Source organism: Limanda limanda, chromosome 9 (genome assembly GCF_963576545.1).
Source record: "Limanda limanda chromosome 9, fLimLim1.1, whole genome shotgun sequence".
NCBI classification, from domain to species: domain Eukaryota; kingdom Metazoa; phylum Chordata; class Actinopteri; order Pleuronectiformes; family Pleuronectidae; genus Limanda; species Limanda limanda.
This window is the reverse complement of record NC_083644.1, coordinates 8,865,895-8,882,075: the sequence shown is the minus strand read 5'-3', so window position 1 is coordinate 8,882,075 and position 16,181 is coordinate 8,865,895. Positions and strand designations below refer to the sequence as shown.

Below are 16,181 nucleotides of genomic sequence, written 5' to 3'. Positions count from 1 at the left end.
TTCCCCATTAGTTAGCTGTGTGTGTTTGGACAATAAATCTCCCCCAGGCCCCGGGACAGACAGGAAGTATACAGTTTCAGGGTAACCGTGGCAACGTCCCTTTGGCCTCATGGAGGACTATGGAGCCTCGTCAGCGTTCGGCCAAAAAGTCAGCGAGTCCCTTTTCGCCAACTGGGTTACTCTCTCAATAAAAGGAGCTTTATTCAAAGTAGGCAACGCCAAAATCCTCATCTGTGTTTAATTAGAGTCAATTGGATTAAGTGGAATTAAGTTTTATTGAGTTAAACTGCGATTGTGGTTTTATGCCTTCTTCATTCCTTTCTCACTTTCTCTCTCTCTCTAGCTGCCTTCCTGACCAGTCTGGGCCAGTATGAAATCGCCATCCCAGTACGTGTAGGACCTAATGGCGAGACGCTGGAAGCAGAAACGCCTCAACACCAACGAAGAAGAAGACGCAGCACTGAAGAAAAGCCTCCTGACTCTGTACTTTGCTTGAATTCTTTGATTTAATTCATCTTCTCTCTGTGTTTGTCTTACTCGGTTATTAACTCACTGGTTCTGTCTCTAAGCTCTTCTACCAGCTGTCCACATCACGTAACAACTTCATGCTCAACCTGACGCTGCAGGGGGGCCTGCTGTCGAGGCAGTTCAGGGTCGAGTACTGGAAGAGGGGCCGATTAGCCTGGAGTCACCCGTACTCTCCCCACTGCCACTACATAGGACACCTGCAAGACCAGCCGCACTCCAGCAAAGTGGCCTTGAGCAACTGTAACGGCCTGGTAAGACTCAACCCCCCCGGCCTAATCCACACTGAGTGAGGTCAGCAGCAGGAGTGCTGCCTCAGCAAATAAGGGATCAGATGCGCTTGACTCCGACATCAAAGCATAACATTTTAACAAAGCTTGAGTCTTAAAGCCAGTCTTCATCTCCGGCCAAATCAACCACCGTGGTTCTCAAAGTGAAATGATCCTGAAGGAAAACTTCAGGTGCTTCTCGAGCGGAGCTTAAAGCAAAGATTCTTCCGAAAATAGGCTCTCTGTTTGATTTCTCATGGATTTTTTCTTTTCATAGTGCAAAAAAGGCTAAAGTCAGGTGTGTGGAGACTATTTTTAAATCATTTCCGTGCCTCAGATCTCTCCGTCAGCAGCTTTTCACTCCACCTTTGAGTGTGGCCCTTTTGAAATAGCTATAAACACTTCTGCCTTGCGATGTGGGAAGACAACGCATTGTTTAAACCAACTATTTTCTCGCATAACCAATACACAAAGCTGCTGTCATGAGAAAGAGTCATTCAAATTGGGTGGCCGGTTTATAATCTCTGATAAAGGAACCTTAGTCTAAACACTTTAAGTAACAGAAGGATTTGGGAAAACAATGAAAAACGATGGAAGAGAGCTTAAGCGAGAAGATCAAACACTGAGTGAACTCCAGAAAATGTCCCAACATTGGACATTTTCTGAAGTTTGCGTTTCACATATAAAAAAAGCATCACGAGATGGTCCGAGTCAAACATGTCCACAACAAGAACAAAATTGGGGGTGGAGCCTGCAGGCGCCAGGACATACTGTATAAATTTAGAACAAACGCTCTCATATCTCATCTTCAAAGTCGACTGCATCTTCTACGTGTATAGCGCCTCTTTACCATCCTGAGATAGTTGTGGTCTTCTTATTTCTTCGTCTGTCGTGTGTTAGAACATGACCGTCATCGACATTTGGGACATTTCAGAGCAACTGGCTGATTTGCATTCTCACATACTGGAAAAATGTCAGGAAAATGTCCAGACTCGAGTGGGTGTCTGAAAACAGCTTGACACAGTGAGACGACACAACAATCACTCCCTTTGAAGCCGACTTAAACATCTGCCTGTGACACACAGGGCATCAGGTTTTAGCATGTTCAAAGAAAGTCTGGGAAATGTAGGATATTATTAACCGAAGCTGTGGTCAAACAGGAAGGTCCCAAGAGGCAGCAAGAATATGAACTAAGGATCTGATTTGAACCGTCTCAGCAGCTTTTTCAAATCGGACTTGCTCCTTCCATCTCAAAGGATCAACAACGTCTTATATACTTCCAGTTCTACTTCCAGTTCTACTTCCTATAAAGTCATCTCAGCGCACCGCATGTGTCCTCGTCCTTCCGTTGGTTCTTTCTGAATAACTTCAATCGTTATACGACACCGTGTATCTGTGTGTCCTCTCGCTCCAAACAGCAGTCCCCACGGTAATAGTTGTATATACAGCTGAAGGATTAGATGTGTTCGCAGAGCGTTAATAAGTAGCCCACGTAATTACTGTTGGTCAAACCAGCATGAGCACATTCACCAGCGAGCGTGCTGTGTGTCCAGAGGGGCATCACTAACTTTATTATGGGATTAGAGGCACAACACAGCTGAGCGGAATCAAAGCGAGTGTTAGTGTATCGCTCTCTGCCTCAGCCTCTCGTGTTTCTCACTCCCGTTCACTCTTTCATGTCACGTGTGTTTGTCTTTGTGCGTGTCTGTGTGTGTGTGTGTGTGTGTGTGTGTGTGTGTATGATCATGCTAGGATTGTTTCTTTAAATACACTGATCTGTACCTGGTGAATAGTCATTACATGATTATAAACAAACAACGTGTATATTGTTGTGCATTTAAGTCTGTGTCTGTGCCAAAGACTTTGTTAGAGAATTTGTCTTTGTAAATATTAGGGCTGCAATTTATTTGTATCGATTAACTTGCAGAATGTTTCTCAGAATTGTTTAGTGTATGAAACATAAAAATATGAATTTGCTGAGTTGATGGTTAAGTCTTGTTTTGATGATCAAAAGTCTAACACCCTCCCCAAGAAACCTGAAAACAGAGAAAAGAAGCAAATCATCTCTTTTGAGATTGAAATCATATTGAGATCAGATTTCAAATTTGTGTCCTTAAAACTGACGCTCAGAATCCTTTTCGATTGGATCACCACTTTCAATCAAAATGTAACAGCTCACATGTAACTGTTACTGGTTTCAAGATTTGATGCATGTAAAACTTGAGAGGTTTTTAATGAAAACTCTTCTGCAGGTTTTCTGACCCATCAGCCCCGGGATCCCTCAGAAGAGATTTGATTTATCTTTACCTGACCTTCACTCTGCTTACTTAACCATATTTGTCAATAATCAGAGTGATTGAAAACAGATTTTAGCCCTTTTCATTGATGGATTGATGTGATTGTATGAACATGTTGTATATTGCACATATTTCCGTTGACTTCACTGGAATAATTAGTTAAGATCTGAACTGTCTTTAATATTTGTGACGTTTTTATCATAGAAATTGTTCCTGTTATTCTATTCTATTCTTTTTCTATTCTACATATCTGTCTCTCTGCAGCAGGGGGTGATTGTAGCGGGGGGAGAGGAGTACCTGATTGAACCCCTTGTCTCATCAGATAACCAGACCGGCAGAACGGAGAGGGGCGAGAGGGCAGAGGGGCGCCCCCATGTGGTTTACAAGCGCTCATCGCTTCGCCATCAGTACAAGGGCCTATCCTGTGGAGTCATCGGTGAGAGGGGGGGAGACTCAGGCTTTTAATAGCAGCAGTAAAGTTTGGTCCGAAAACATCAGACCTTGTAATGTCGTACGTTAGCTCCGCTCTTCCGTCATGGAAATCGTCTTCATGGGTCATTGGTTGCTTGGTTTAAGTTCTTCATATGGTCGTTAATCTCTTGGCAAGTGATGACAAATAACTAATATTCAGTGAATGATTCTGCTGAAGGGCGGCTCTGCTGTTGTGCATGCTTTCATTCTACATGTGTTCAAAATGTGTGTCTGTGTGTCTGTGATCTCTGTCAGATGAGAAGCCGATGAAGGGGGCGTCATGGTGGCAGCGGACGCTGAAGACGCCCCCCCACCACGTGGGTCGCGGCCAGCTGCCTCTGAAGCGCTCGGTCAGCCGGGAGCGCTACGTGGAGACGCTGGTCGTGGCCGATAAGATGATGGTGGGTTACCACGGTCGCAGGGACATCGAGCAGTACATCCTGGCCGTCATGAATATTGTAAGTTTCACAACACAACAAAGACTCGCACGCACAAATTTGAGTTGAAAAGGCAGTGGAGTCAATTGGGGACGTTTCTCACACATGGTGGAATTATCCAAAAAACTTAGGGCCAAGTTTCACACGGAAACAAAGCCAGGCTGAGAAGATGTGGTACAAATTATGATTTGTTTTTGCAGATTTCCCTCCGTCACCCAGTCACGGTTTGGTGACTTGGCGTCGGGCAAAACAAATGAACATCTTGGAGTCGTACTTAAAAAACACTTTAAGTGTGAGATTAAAGGCTCATTTGGGAAGAACAGAAATGTCTCCTGGGATATAAATACGTTTCAGTGCGTCTCTACTCACAAGGATTAGTGCGACAAAAACTTTGTACATTTAAATGTCAAAAAACCGCAAATTAAATATAAATAAATCACAACCAGGCTCATTTATTCTCATGAATAATGGTTGGAGACAGGAAGGAAAAACAAATGTGTATGTGAGGCCACATGTTTTGGTCAGACAGGCTCAGGTTGTTTGTCATCATCTGCACTATTTCTATCACTGAAGATCACTTCACACACAGTTAATCACTTTAAACCTACACACACACACACACTCACACACACATGTTAGGAATGTATTTAATGAAGGGTTGTTCAGCTGCCATTGTCACAAAGCAGGATGCATCCAGACTGTTGCAGAATCACAGAAGCCGACAGCGTCTCTTTAGCGGTTTGCAGCAAAGTGGAGCCAAACTACACCAGACACCAGTAATGACAAGTGTCAGAGAGCTGCCTCAGTGGGAGCAGTGGTTTTACCTTTTATTACTGTCGGTGCTTAAACTCTTTAATAACCTCTGGCACTTGTGCTGCTGTGGCGGAGCTCTGACTTTACAGCTTGCCTACAGACTCTCACACTGGTCTGTTTCATACAGTGTTTGGCCATCATTTAAAATCAATCTCAGCAGGCACACGAGACAGGGATGTTTGCTTCCTCAACGGGAAAATCACAGCTGAATCAGGCTGGTTTTCATTTCGCACGCAGTGGATGTTATTCATTCCATTTTCAAGACTGGGATTATGTTTTCTTTAACTTCTCTGTATGAATCTTTATTACCTCCGCCGAGGAAGCCATGTTTCCATCTGCATCTGTCTGTCTGTCTGTCTGTCTGTCTGTCTGTCTGTCTGTCTGTCTGTCTGTCTGTCTGTCTGTCTGTCTGTCTGTCTGTCTGTCTGTCTGTCTGTCTGTCTGTCTGTCTGTCTGTCTGTCTGTCTGTCTGTCTGTCTGTCTGTCTGTCTGTCTGTCTGTCTGTCTGTCTGTCTGTCTGTCTGTCTGTCTGTCTGTCTGTCTGTCTGTCTGTCTGTCTGTCTGTCTGTCTGTCTGTCTGTCTGTCTGTCTGTCTGTCTGTCTGTCTGTCTGTCTGTCTGTCTGTCTGTCTGTCTGTCTGTCTGTCTGTCTGTCTGTCTGTCTGTCGGTTATTTGAGAGGATTATGCAAAAAACGACCCAACGCATTACCACCAAACTTGGTGGAAGTTATGGGTCAGGAAATAACTCATCAATTTGTCTCCAGATTCACTTGATCCAGAGTTATATTTGAAACTGTAAATCCACTCAAGATGCATACGAAAAATCCAGAGCAAATGTAGATTTGTAAGGAAACTCTTATGTCAACCTGTCGTCTTGTCTCCACTCTGGTGTAATGTGCTCTCCTGGTGTCTCAGCTGTTTTTAAGACTGGTCTTTTCTTGTTTCCCTGGAGGTCAGGTTGCCAAACTGTTCCAGGATTCTAGCCTGGGGAATGCAGTCAACATAGTGGTGACACGGCTCATCCTGCTCATGGAAGACCAGGTAAATACTCCTCTCCTCTCCTCTCCTCTCCTCTCCTCTCCTCTCCTCTCCTCTCCTCTCCTCTCCTCTCCTCTCCTCTCCTCTCCTCTCCTCTCCTCTCCTCTCCTCTCCTCTCCTCTCCTCTCCTCTCCTCTCCTCTCCTCTCCTCTCCTCTCCTCTCCTCTCCTCTCTCTCCTCTCTCTCCTCTCCTCTCCTCTGAGCAGCATCTATGCACTCTTTGTTTGTGTCAAATTATTGGCTTAAGTGTCTTTTCCTCCACCACTCCCCGGTGGACTGAGTGAGTAAACGCGTCTTGTGAATGGCGGCTGTGGTAATGAAAGGGACAGGAGGATGTAGGGAGGCGTGGAGGAAGGTGATGGGTGAGAGAAGGCGTTAAAGTCAGGGAATGAGGGTAGTTTTGTACCTGTCAGATAGAACTGCTCTGTGACTGTCTGGCTGGTTGCTGTGGTTTACAGTAACCTCTCTGACCTGCTGTGACTTTAGATTCAGACGCTGATGTAAAACACATCAGCGTCTAAATCTGCTTCACCATTTATAGCACAAGAGAACACCTCCTTTTTTTTACCAGATTCCTCAAGGTCTGGTGATTTTACTAATATGTCCTTGCCACACTGTCAGATGTTCCACCACTTTTGTCCAGACAGAAATTTCCTAACAACCCTCGGATAGACTGAAATAAAAGGGCCACCATGAGGTTGACGTTTCTATTTTATTCGCAGAATGTCCATAGACTCATAGAAATAGGAAAATTCTCAAAAACTGTCAGATTGTCATGAATTATCAAAGAGACATTCATGGTTCTCAGTGGATGAATCCACATGATTTTGGTGATCAACTGATAAAACCTTGATCGCCATCAGCAGGTTAAACACAGCATCTGGGGCTTTGTTCCTCCTTTAGACGATGCCATGAATTCTCTCCTGTCTCCTTTTCTGTTTCTGAGTCAGATGCCTTGTGATCCTTTGAAAGGATGAGCATAAATTTGGTCAACATGTTCATGTTACCTTCAGGATAAATCTCAACAACTTTGGTGACTGCACAGGAGCATATCAGTGGGTGAATTTCATCTCCCGTTCACTTCACTATTCTGTGCGAGCGAGGTGGTGTTTTCCTAGTGAGTCAAGATGGTTGATGGCTGGTATTAGGTGTTGAGCAGCTGTTTCTTTACCTCATCCAACAACAACCACAACCTCAAACTGACAATTGACCAAACAACTAATTTACGTGTGCACCACATCCTGCATCGCCTGCGTTCAGCTGGGAATGATTTGTTATTCTCCTCGGCAGGTGATAGTCATTCCTAGTTGCGTATGTGTGTGGCCGTGCCCTTAACAGGACACTTCACCGTCCAAACTGTGCTTCCTGAGGTCCTCAGAGACACATCAGTCAAGTTTAAAGTTGATCGGATTAGCAGTTGTCTATAAAACTTATAGGACAGACAGAGAGAGAGACAGATTTCTGGTTTTGTTTGTACCATGCTGATGTAAGCATTTAGCCCAATGTGCAGCTGTGTCTCAATAAAGAGGGGCTAGCATGGCTGTGGTCTTCTGTCTTTGTATGATATGAATGAGTGAATGCAGGTTACAGAGGACAGAGAGAGTCCAGCTCATAAAAAGTAAAATTACCAGCACAGCTCAGGAGATGACGGAGCCTTCCTACTGCCTAGTCCACGACCTTATTAGCCTTCCAGTAACCGCATGTGGCGAGACAGTGCTGCTGCCTCCATCGTCGTGTTGACCTTCTCTGCAATCTGACAGATTAATCAACTGGACTGTGGCTTTGTGGTTTCTTCCACACATATCCTATTAGGGGACATTTATGATTCATGCAGCTCATGCCATGCCTCAGATTTAGCTCCGGAGTTCACCGCTCGGATGTGTTCGTCATCTGAGAGAGTAAATATGTCAATGTTAGGACCATTAGTGGTGGGCACTATTAATGTTGTTATTCTTACTCCATGGAGCGGTGAGGTTGAGGTCGGGACCAGATCGCCAGGAGTCTGGGTCGAGCGGTGCTTTTAGCCTTCTAGGTCTGAAAACGGCGAGCTGCCCCTAGAAGAGAAACGCCGGCCAGCGGTGGGCCCAGAAACGAGCGACTGTGGGATGAGGCAATTACTAGTTATGTCACCGCATGCATTCCTGGGTTACGAGTTCTCGCCAGCTGTGGCCAGCGGTGCATTCCCTCCTCTCTTTCCTCTCTCGGCACGCTCATAGTACTAGAAAGCAATTCCCCTCTAATCCTCCCTCCACTTCAGCCTCTTTGAGACAGTGGAGGGAAGTTCTTTTTTTTTCAAGCTTTTTAAGTCAGGGAATCCAAATGTTAGAAATGTGGTCTGACCATGTATGACATACAGTCTCATAAAGTCCACTGAAAACCATTTATCTCCAAGTATTTGAGACTGAAAACTACCATTTCATGTAAATTGAGCAATGGGTAAATTCGTTTAATTCTTATAATACAGAAAACATGTAAAAAACATTTTTTTCTGAGCTTATGAAAACTCAACATTTCTGAGATGCATGGTTTTCACAGAACAGAAAGACTAACCCATACTGGGGTGGAAAACAAGCCTGAAATTGCAATACAGGAAGACTGGGGCTGGGGTTAAGATAGCATTGTTGGCCTATCGTCTGATAGTCGAAATCTCCTCCTTGTTGACATTGGAATAACCCCACATTATTAAAGTATCTTTGCGAAAACATGAAATTGCTGTAGCCCGGTGGTAATCTCCACTCTGTAGTGTTTTGAGGTTTAAATAAGCAATGGAATTTCCCTGATTTGCCTTGAGTCCATGTTTCCTCTCTTGTCTTCTCCTCCAGCCGACCCTGGAGATCAACCACCATGCAGGGAAGTCTTTAGACAGCTTCTGCAAGTGGCAGAAAAACATCCAGCACCGGAGCAGCTATGGGAACGCCATTCCAGACAACGGGATCGCACACCACGACACGGCTGTGCTTATCACCAGGTAACAAACACCTATCTCACGTTAGAGGCCCAAACCAGAAAGGAGGTTTTATGTTGTTGTTTTTTTGCTTTAGAGATGTTTATGGGAAGTCTTTATTTGACAATACTCCACAATACACGATAGACAATACCCAACAAGAAACTTCAATAATCTCTGAAGGGGGAAACTGAATGTCACCTTGCACATAGCCCGATCACAGTAGATCAGTGGAAAGCACAGCAGCAAGGTACATCAACATATTGATTCTCTGAAACTGTGGATTTGTGAAATAATATGTTTGCTGTAGCACTTAGTTCTGTGAGATCTTTATAAATATACCACTCCACTTATCCTCCACATCGTTTTTAGTTTAGTTTAATATTTGAAACAGAGTTTTCCAGTTCTTCTCATCACAAGCCTTAATTTAGTCGTATCCCGGAGAGTTGATCTGTGTCTTGTCCCGACTGAGGTGACGATAGCTGGGACTGCTCTGCCCAGCTCTCATCTCCCTTCTGTTTCTCAGCATCTGGAGAAAAAGAGAGAGAGATCTAAAAAAAGAAGCGAGAAACAATTAAAAACAGGTTAAAGAAGATGGCGATGCACCCGGAAAGGATGAGACATGGAGCAGGAATCAAATCCAAGCTGTCTTGAAACTGAATGTGACAGGCCTGCTAAACCTTAGTCCTCTCGTCCTTTCTCCAACTCCACTCTGTTGCTGATTGTGTTGCAGGGGAAACACACACAACAATGGCAGACACGTATTAAACAGATAAAACACTGGTGCTATTGACTGAGGAATGTCCATCAGCAAACAGCGGAGCCACGGTTTGCTCAGAGTCATCTGACCGGGCTGGGCTGGGCTGCCACAAATACTTTCCTATTCTTCTTTCTAACAGAATGTGGGACCAGCTCGTGTTGCAGGAGGTGAACATTCAAACAGATAAATGTCATTGCTGTTTATTTAGCTGTGGCTGTGGTGGCTTTGTGAGAACCTTTGGGTTTTTTACGATGGCATTCATCAAGCAGAGGATGGAAGCTGTCCAGACAGACGACACCACGGTGACCCTCCAAGACTTCCTGCTATTGTTCTTTTAAAAGCGATATCTGTCCACTATCACTGCCGTCCACTGTCTGTCCCCAACGTCTGTGTGTAAATTTGTGAATGCACTGCATCCATTCCGAGTGTGTGTGTTTGTAGGCATACAGTGTGTACGTGGGATTACTGCTAATAAGGATTTTTGTATGTGTGTGAGATTCAAGTATTAGTTTTTTTAAAAAGCCTTTCGAAACCACCTGTCCTTCTCGTCTGCAGGTACGACATCTGCATCCAAAAAAACAAGCCATGTGAAACCCTAGGTAACACTCGCACACACTCGCACACACACACACACACACACAAACACACACACACACACATAAACACACACTTCTATCCTAACTCTGTTTAAATATCTGTCACATTATGCGGGTTTGCAAGTCTCCAAAATATATTCATAAAAGTTTGTGGTGAAGTTTTCAGATATAGGTTTGGTTAGAGTAATGTATTCATTAATAGTCAACGTAACGTCCTCTTGTGTGCGTGTGTGTGTGTGTGTGTGTGTGTGTGTGTGTGTGTGTGTGTGTGTGTGTGTGTGTGTGTGTGTGTGTGTGTGTGTGTGTGTGTGTGTGTGTGTGTGTGTGTCTGTGTCAGGTCTGGCTCCTGTAGGAGGGATGTGTGAGCCGGAGAGGAGCTGCAGCATCAATGAGGACATTGGTCTGGGAACAGCCTTTACTATCGCCCACGAGATAGGACACACGTGAGTTACACACATACACACGCATGAACTTGAACATTACTTTCAAAGTGACACACGTATTCCTGTGTTGTGTTGCGGTGCCGTGTTCTTTCTTCCCCTCCGCAGAGAGATAGTCCTCAGATTACACCTCCACATCTACAGAGACAGCTTATGTAATATCCTGCACCATGAGTCATTTCCATCAGTTGGGAATGGGTTAATAGTTGTATATTTTCTTTTCAGTCACACTATTTATTCGCCAGGGGAATTGGGAACATGTGTGGTTGGAACAGCAGCTGTTTTTTTTTCATATCTGGATCTCCTTGGTGATGGTGATTTCCTAGAGCAGCTGCTCTGGATCACTTTGTAACTAGTACTTGTCGCTGCCTGTAAGCGTTATTTCTGTTATGAATACATTAAATCAACAAAGATCAATTATTTGATTTCCGTGAAACCAATGTTTGTTTACTCTACTTTGTCAGAGTGACTGAGTAGAGCTCATTTTCATTGTTTGTGCACAGAACAGTGAGAAGCATTAGGTCAGATGCTGGATCCATCAGAGGGTCCTGCCTCCGTAATGATTAACGCAGGTAGCTCTCGAGTACTGTGACCCCGAAGCTCTCAGGGTCAACATGACGGGACACAGTGGGCTCGTGTGTGTGTGTGTGTGTGTGTTAGTCCGCTTCCCGACTCTCAACACAATCAACAGTCGTTCATAATTGCCGTATAAATTGTTTTGACATCTCAGTAAAGGATTAGATTGAATACAGGCCTGTCTGTGGTGGAGAGCACCCACATGAAAAGACAGAAATGACTCAGCAGAGGAATTTCAGGACAGTTATATTTCATCCTCAAGCAGAGCTACTGAGTGATATCACTGTTGGACATGGATGTTAACATCGACTCTATATCAAGATGGACGGTGTGTCTCCACTTGAACAAACATGAAACTATATCCCACATATGGGTTCTGCCATTTGGTGCTTTTTTGATGTTATTTGGAGCTAGTAGTGATTGTGACTGTGATTATGTATATAATCAACTAATTTCTCAAAAGATGCATTAATTGTTTGGTGAAGAAATAGTATGAATAAAATATCAGTCTTGTTTTGTTATTTTGGCTCAGGAGGTAGAGATGGTCGTCCACTAACCAGAAGGTCGGTGGTTCGATGCTCTAGTCTGCATTCAGAAGATACTGAGCCCCAAATTTCCCCTGGCAGCCTTATTGATAATTTAGAGAAAGTGTAGTGTATAGCATGGAGGTGTGCGTGAATGGGTGAATGCGACTTGTGCAGTAAAGCACTTTGAGGGTCGGTGGATCAGACTGGAAAATCTTTAAGTCACTGCAATGTGTAAATCAGGCCCTGATACGATGCCAAGTTCAAAACCAGCAGGACTCTGAGTCCCAGTATATAACAACTGTCCCATGATGCTAGTATGATGCTTATAATGAACATTTGGTCATAAATCATATATTTCTGATGGATATAGATGAACACCTGTACCAGCTGTTGATGTTACTCTGTAATTCGTCTGTGCTTTAGATCTCCCTCAGTTTATCCACAGGGATCTTTCTTTTCCCACTGTCCACAAAGCCTCAAAGTGTTGTCGATGTATCATCATGGGCTTTAGGTTTGGGATGAACCATGACGGGATGGGGAACGCCTGCGGCCCCCGCAGCCAGGAGACCGCCAAGCTGATGGCCGACCACATTACTATGAAAACCAACCCGTTCATCTGGTCGGCCTGTAGCCGGGATTACATCACCAGCTTCCTGGAGTGAGTGCGCCTATCAGAAATCTGCAACACCACAAATCATTTGGTAATTAGAGGTTTCAGAGAGAGGAAGTCACTTGGACGCCAATGTAGCGTTTTTGATGGTGAGAGGAAACATTCAAGTTACAGATTGATCGTGACAGAAGGAAAATCAACTTAGATTGAATCATCTGCTTGTTCAATAACGTTGTACCAATTAAAACATTACCAGGTATTCTATATCTGACTCTCCCTCCCTCCCCCCTCTGCTGTAGCTCTGGTATGGGCTCCTGTCTGAACAACGTCCCTGCCAAGCAGGAGTTTGTGTATCCCACCACGGCACCAGGTCAGGCGTACGATGCCGACGAGCAGTGCCGCTTCCAGTACGGCATGAGGTCTCGACAATGCAAATACGCGGTGAGTGAACTGTCAACACTTTTCATTCATCTTTCAACTTCTTTGTTCTCTATTGACTTGCTCTCTGCCGTCTCTATCTGATAGTTGATGACAAATAGTCTGAAGAGTTTGAATTATCTTTCAGAAGTGGTTGGTGGTGGGTACATTTAATTTAATTTAGTTATATAACTGAAAAGAAATAACAAGAATGAAAAAACAAGACACAGACATGCACTGACAAACATGTATGTATGTATGGAAACGATAACACAATAAAACCCAGTAAAAAAGCTGTTCAGTTGTGTTGAGCTAAAAGTGTTAATTTATTTAAAAATATCAAATGTATTTAAAGGGTTCTAATAAATAAATAAATACAATAGTTGGCATATGAAAAAGATATGAAGGATCTTGCAGTACCTTTGCTGAATCGCATCAGCTCGAGTGATGGCTCTGAGTGAATGGACATCTGGAACAGCACACGGCTTTATAGACTCATTATTATGGATACTATGTGGTCAGAGCATATGTACCCAATAAAACGTAGCCCCATATGTTATAGACATTGCTGTAGAGGCAGAAGAGAGGAGTCAGCGAATCCGCCCCTGTGTCTCTTAGTGTATGTAGAAACACTCTGCAGGTTGTCTGACCATTGTCTTTGTTCTTTCCCTTTTATTTTCTGTCTGTATCGTCTGTGTTTGATTCTCCTTTCACTGACACACACACACACACACAGGAAGTCTGCAGTGAACTATGGTGCATGAGTAAAAGCAACCGTTGCATCACCAGTAGCATTCCTGCTGCAGAGGGAACCATCTGTCAGACCAACACAATAGAGAAAGGGGTGAGTGAACTCTGAAAAACAACTTGTTGAATGCATTAGTCTTTTTAAAGGTTGTCAGTGCTGGAGGTGGGATGGAGGCTCTGGAGGCTCCAGTCCCGCTGCTAATGTCCTCATCCTGACTCATCTTGGCTGTTGCTTTGTTTGGATCAAATGTTTTCCAATGAAAATATTTGTAAGATGAACTGTTGTAAAAGGAACAAAAAAAAAAATCACCCTTGAAAACAAAGTTCTGTTCCTGGAGCTGCGAGCTTTGCTCTTATTCTTTGTTAGTTCTGTTTCCCCTTTGAGATTAGGACTGATATTAGGGTATTTGCTTTCCATGACCTTATGGGTCAGCTTTTTCCATTATTAAAAATGAAACTCATCCTTTCTTAGATGTGAAGCTGTTATTGGTGCTGTGTGTTCATGGGTGTATTTTACCACAGTGGTGCTACAAGAGGTTGTGTGTGGTGTACGGGACTCGTCCGGAGGGCGTGGACGGAGGCTGGGGCCTGTGGTCGCCCTGGGAGGAGTGCAGCAGGACGTGTGGAGGCGGAGTCTCCTCTTCTGTCAGACACTGTGACAGCCCCAGGTACACACCTCAGCTGGGACCAGACTGAACTGTGGTATTATTATTGTGGTGAAAAACTCGACCTGGTGGATCGACTCGTAAAAAATCTGCTTATTTATACTTATATCAAACTAAAGTAACTTAAAAGTGAGGATCATCAAGTTCGTAAGGTTTTTGTGTTGCTTCCTTCTTTCTTTCACGCATCTTACCGCTGTGTCCTTGTGCTTCGATGAGGTTATATCAAATCAATCCTAAACCTAGAATTGCGCTCAGTAGAGAATATACTTCAATCACAAAATGAGACAGACTCATAAGTATCATTCCTCTAAATATTTTTCATCAAGATCCATGACTTTTTCCCTGAGAAACATTTGAAAATTAAACTAAAATCGCTTTTCTAGAAAGTGATATAATATTCCTAGAACAGGCTCCAGTGGGTTTAGTACTAAAGCTGGAAAATTATCTACACAGTAAAAAATTAAGAGCAAACTGTTGTGACGAGTGAATCTGTATTTTGAGCTGACAGTGATTGTATTGAATATTTGATAAATGGAGCAGAAGTGACTGATTTACATTTAATTCTGTCACTAATCGTATTCCAATTGAAACACTATCTCTCTCTCTCTCTCGCTCTCTCTCTCTCTCGCTCTCTGTATATATATATATATATATATATATAAATATGTATAATATTTTTTTAAATGTCTGATATCTGAGTCATCACAAAATTACTAACAGACTTGCTGTTGAATCCCAGTCCCCAGATTCCTCATCTTGAACTGATTAAAACTAAGAATGAATTGACCCAAATCTGAGGCCTGTGGTCTTTTCTTATATCATTTCTTTGCGTCATTTGGCTCCGTGATGTTTAAATTTGTTGAAAGTTTAGCAGGAGCAGCCATTTAATGGTGTCTGGCTCTGGCTGCCTTCTCAGCTGTTTTAAAAAAGAAAAGTTGTTTTCGCGACGGTTTATCAACACAATAAAGCAACAAACATTAGACAGACAAACGCAGACAAAGCAGCGATCGGGAGCCAGCGCTGTGTGCTGATGCGATGGAGGTTAGATCTTCTTAAATTGTGATCAGATGTGACGGACTGGCCTGATTCTCTCTTTGTTTGGGTGCAGGCCAACCATCGGTGGAAAGTATTGTCTGGGGGAGAGAAAGCGTTTCAGGTCCTGCAATATCGATGTGAGTATCACTGCTCTTCATCCTTTTTATCGTCATTATCATTAATTGGTCATTATGACGGCCTCTGCTAGAATGTGTTTGTGGTGTATTTTCTCTTTGTATATGAATGTGTGTACGTGTGTGTGGTTGCGTTACAGGAGTGCCCTGCAGGCTCTCGGGATTTCAGGGAGATTCAGTGCTCCGACTTTGACAGCGTTCCTTTCCGGGGAAAATTTTACACCTGGAAGCCATACAGAGGAGGTGAGTTAGTTAACCTACTGTGTGTGTGTATGTGTGTGTGTGTGTGCTTGCACATGTGTGTCTGTCTCCTGTCTGTTACAAATGGCCTCTTTGACCTCTGGATCGCTGTCAACCATCGGTTTTATTGGCTCTGTCTGTAGTTACAGCTCTGAACTCCCTAAATTAATTGCTGTGATTTGGAAATGTCGGCCTCCAATGGGAAGTTTACAAGACTCCTAATTGGGATGTGAGGCAGGGGTAGACCCAGAACTCACTGGAAGGACTGCTTATCCCATCTGGCCCGGGAACACCTCGGGATCCCCCATTAAGTGAGCGTTGAAACCGAAGGGCATCAAAAAGAACAGCGCTCTTTGCCGCCCCCCACTCCCCTCTCTCTTTCTTTGTATCTTTCTCTCTCTCTCTCTCTCAAACACACAAACAAACACAATGACCATCTGTCACAGCCAGATTGACCTTTAGCAGCACAAGGAGAAATCCTACCTACATCTGTGAGTGACCATTAAAACATCCATAAAGATGTTACCATCCTCAGCCGGTAGGATCCAGCATGCAGATAGATAGATACTGTTTTCCCTGGTTGCATTCACACAACAAGCATACATACAAAGTCAGGTAGGCTAAGGAGACTGATATTTAT

The 16,181-nt window shown here is 43.7% G+C and overlaps 1 protein-coding gene across 1 annotated transcript in view; it reads left to right on the top strand.

Annotated features, from left to right (window-relative positions):
* adamts10 (ADAM metallopeptidase with thrombospondin type 1 motif, 10) overlaps positions 1-16,181 on the top strand; it is a 37,459-nt gene that overhangs the window by 4,390 nt on the left and 16,888 nt on the right. Inside the window, exons 2-15 of the mRNA XM_061078206.1 lie at positions 344-483; positions 570-779; positions 3,356-3,527; positions 3,818-4,020; positions 5,770-5,853; positions 8,673-8,818; positions 10,110-10,153; positions 10,488-10,593; positions 12,205-12,351; positions 12,603-12,744; positions 13,457-13,564; positions 13,990-14,135; positions 15,241-15,304; positions 15,442-15,544. Of these exons, the coding sequence (XP_060934189.1) occupies positions 344-483; positions 570-779; positions 3,356-3,527; positions 3,818-4,020; positions 5,770-5,853; positions 8,673-8,818; positions 10,110-10,153; positions 10,488-10,593; positions 12,205-12,351; positions 12,603-12,744; positions 13,457-13,564; positions 13,990-14,135; positions 15,241-15,304; positions 15,442-15,544 (1,815 nt within the window). The remainder of the gene's footprint in view (positions 1-343; positions 484-569; positions 780-3,355; positions 3,528-3,817; positions 4,021-5,769; positions 5,854-8,672; positions 8,819-10,109; positions 10,154-10,487; positions 10,594-12,204; positions 12,352-12,602; positions 12,745-13,456; positions 13,565-13,989; positions 14,136-15,240; positions 15,305-15,441; positions 15,545-16,181) is intronic.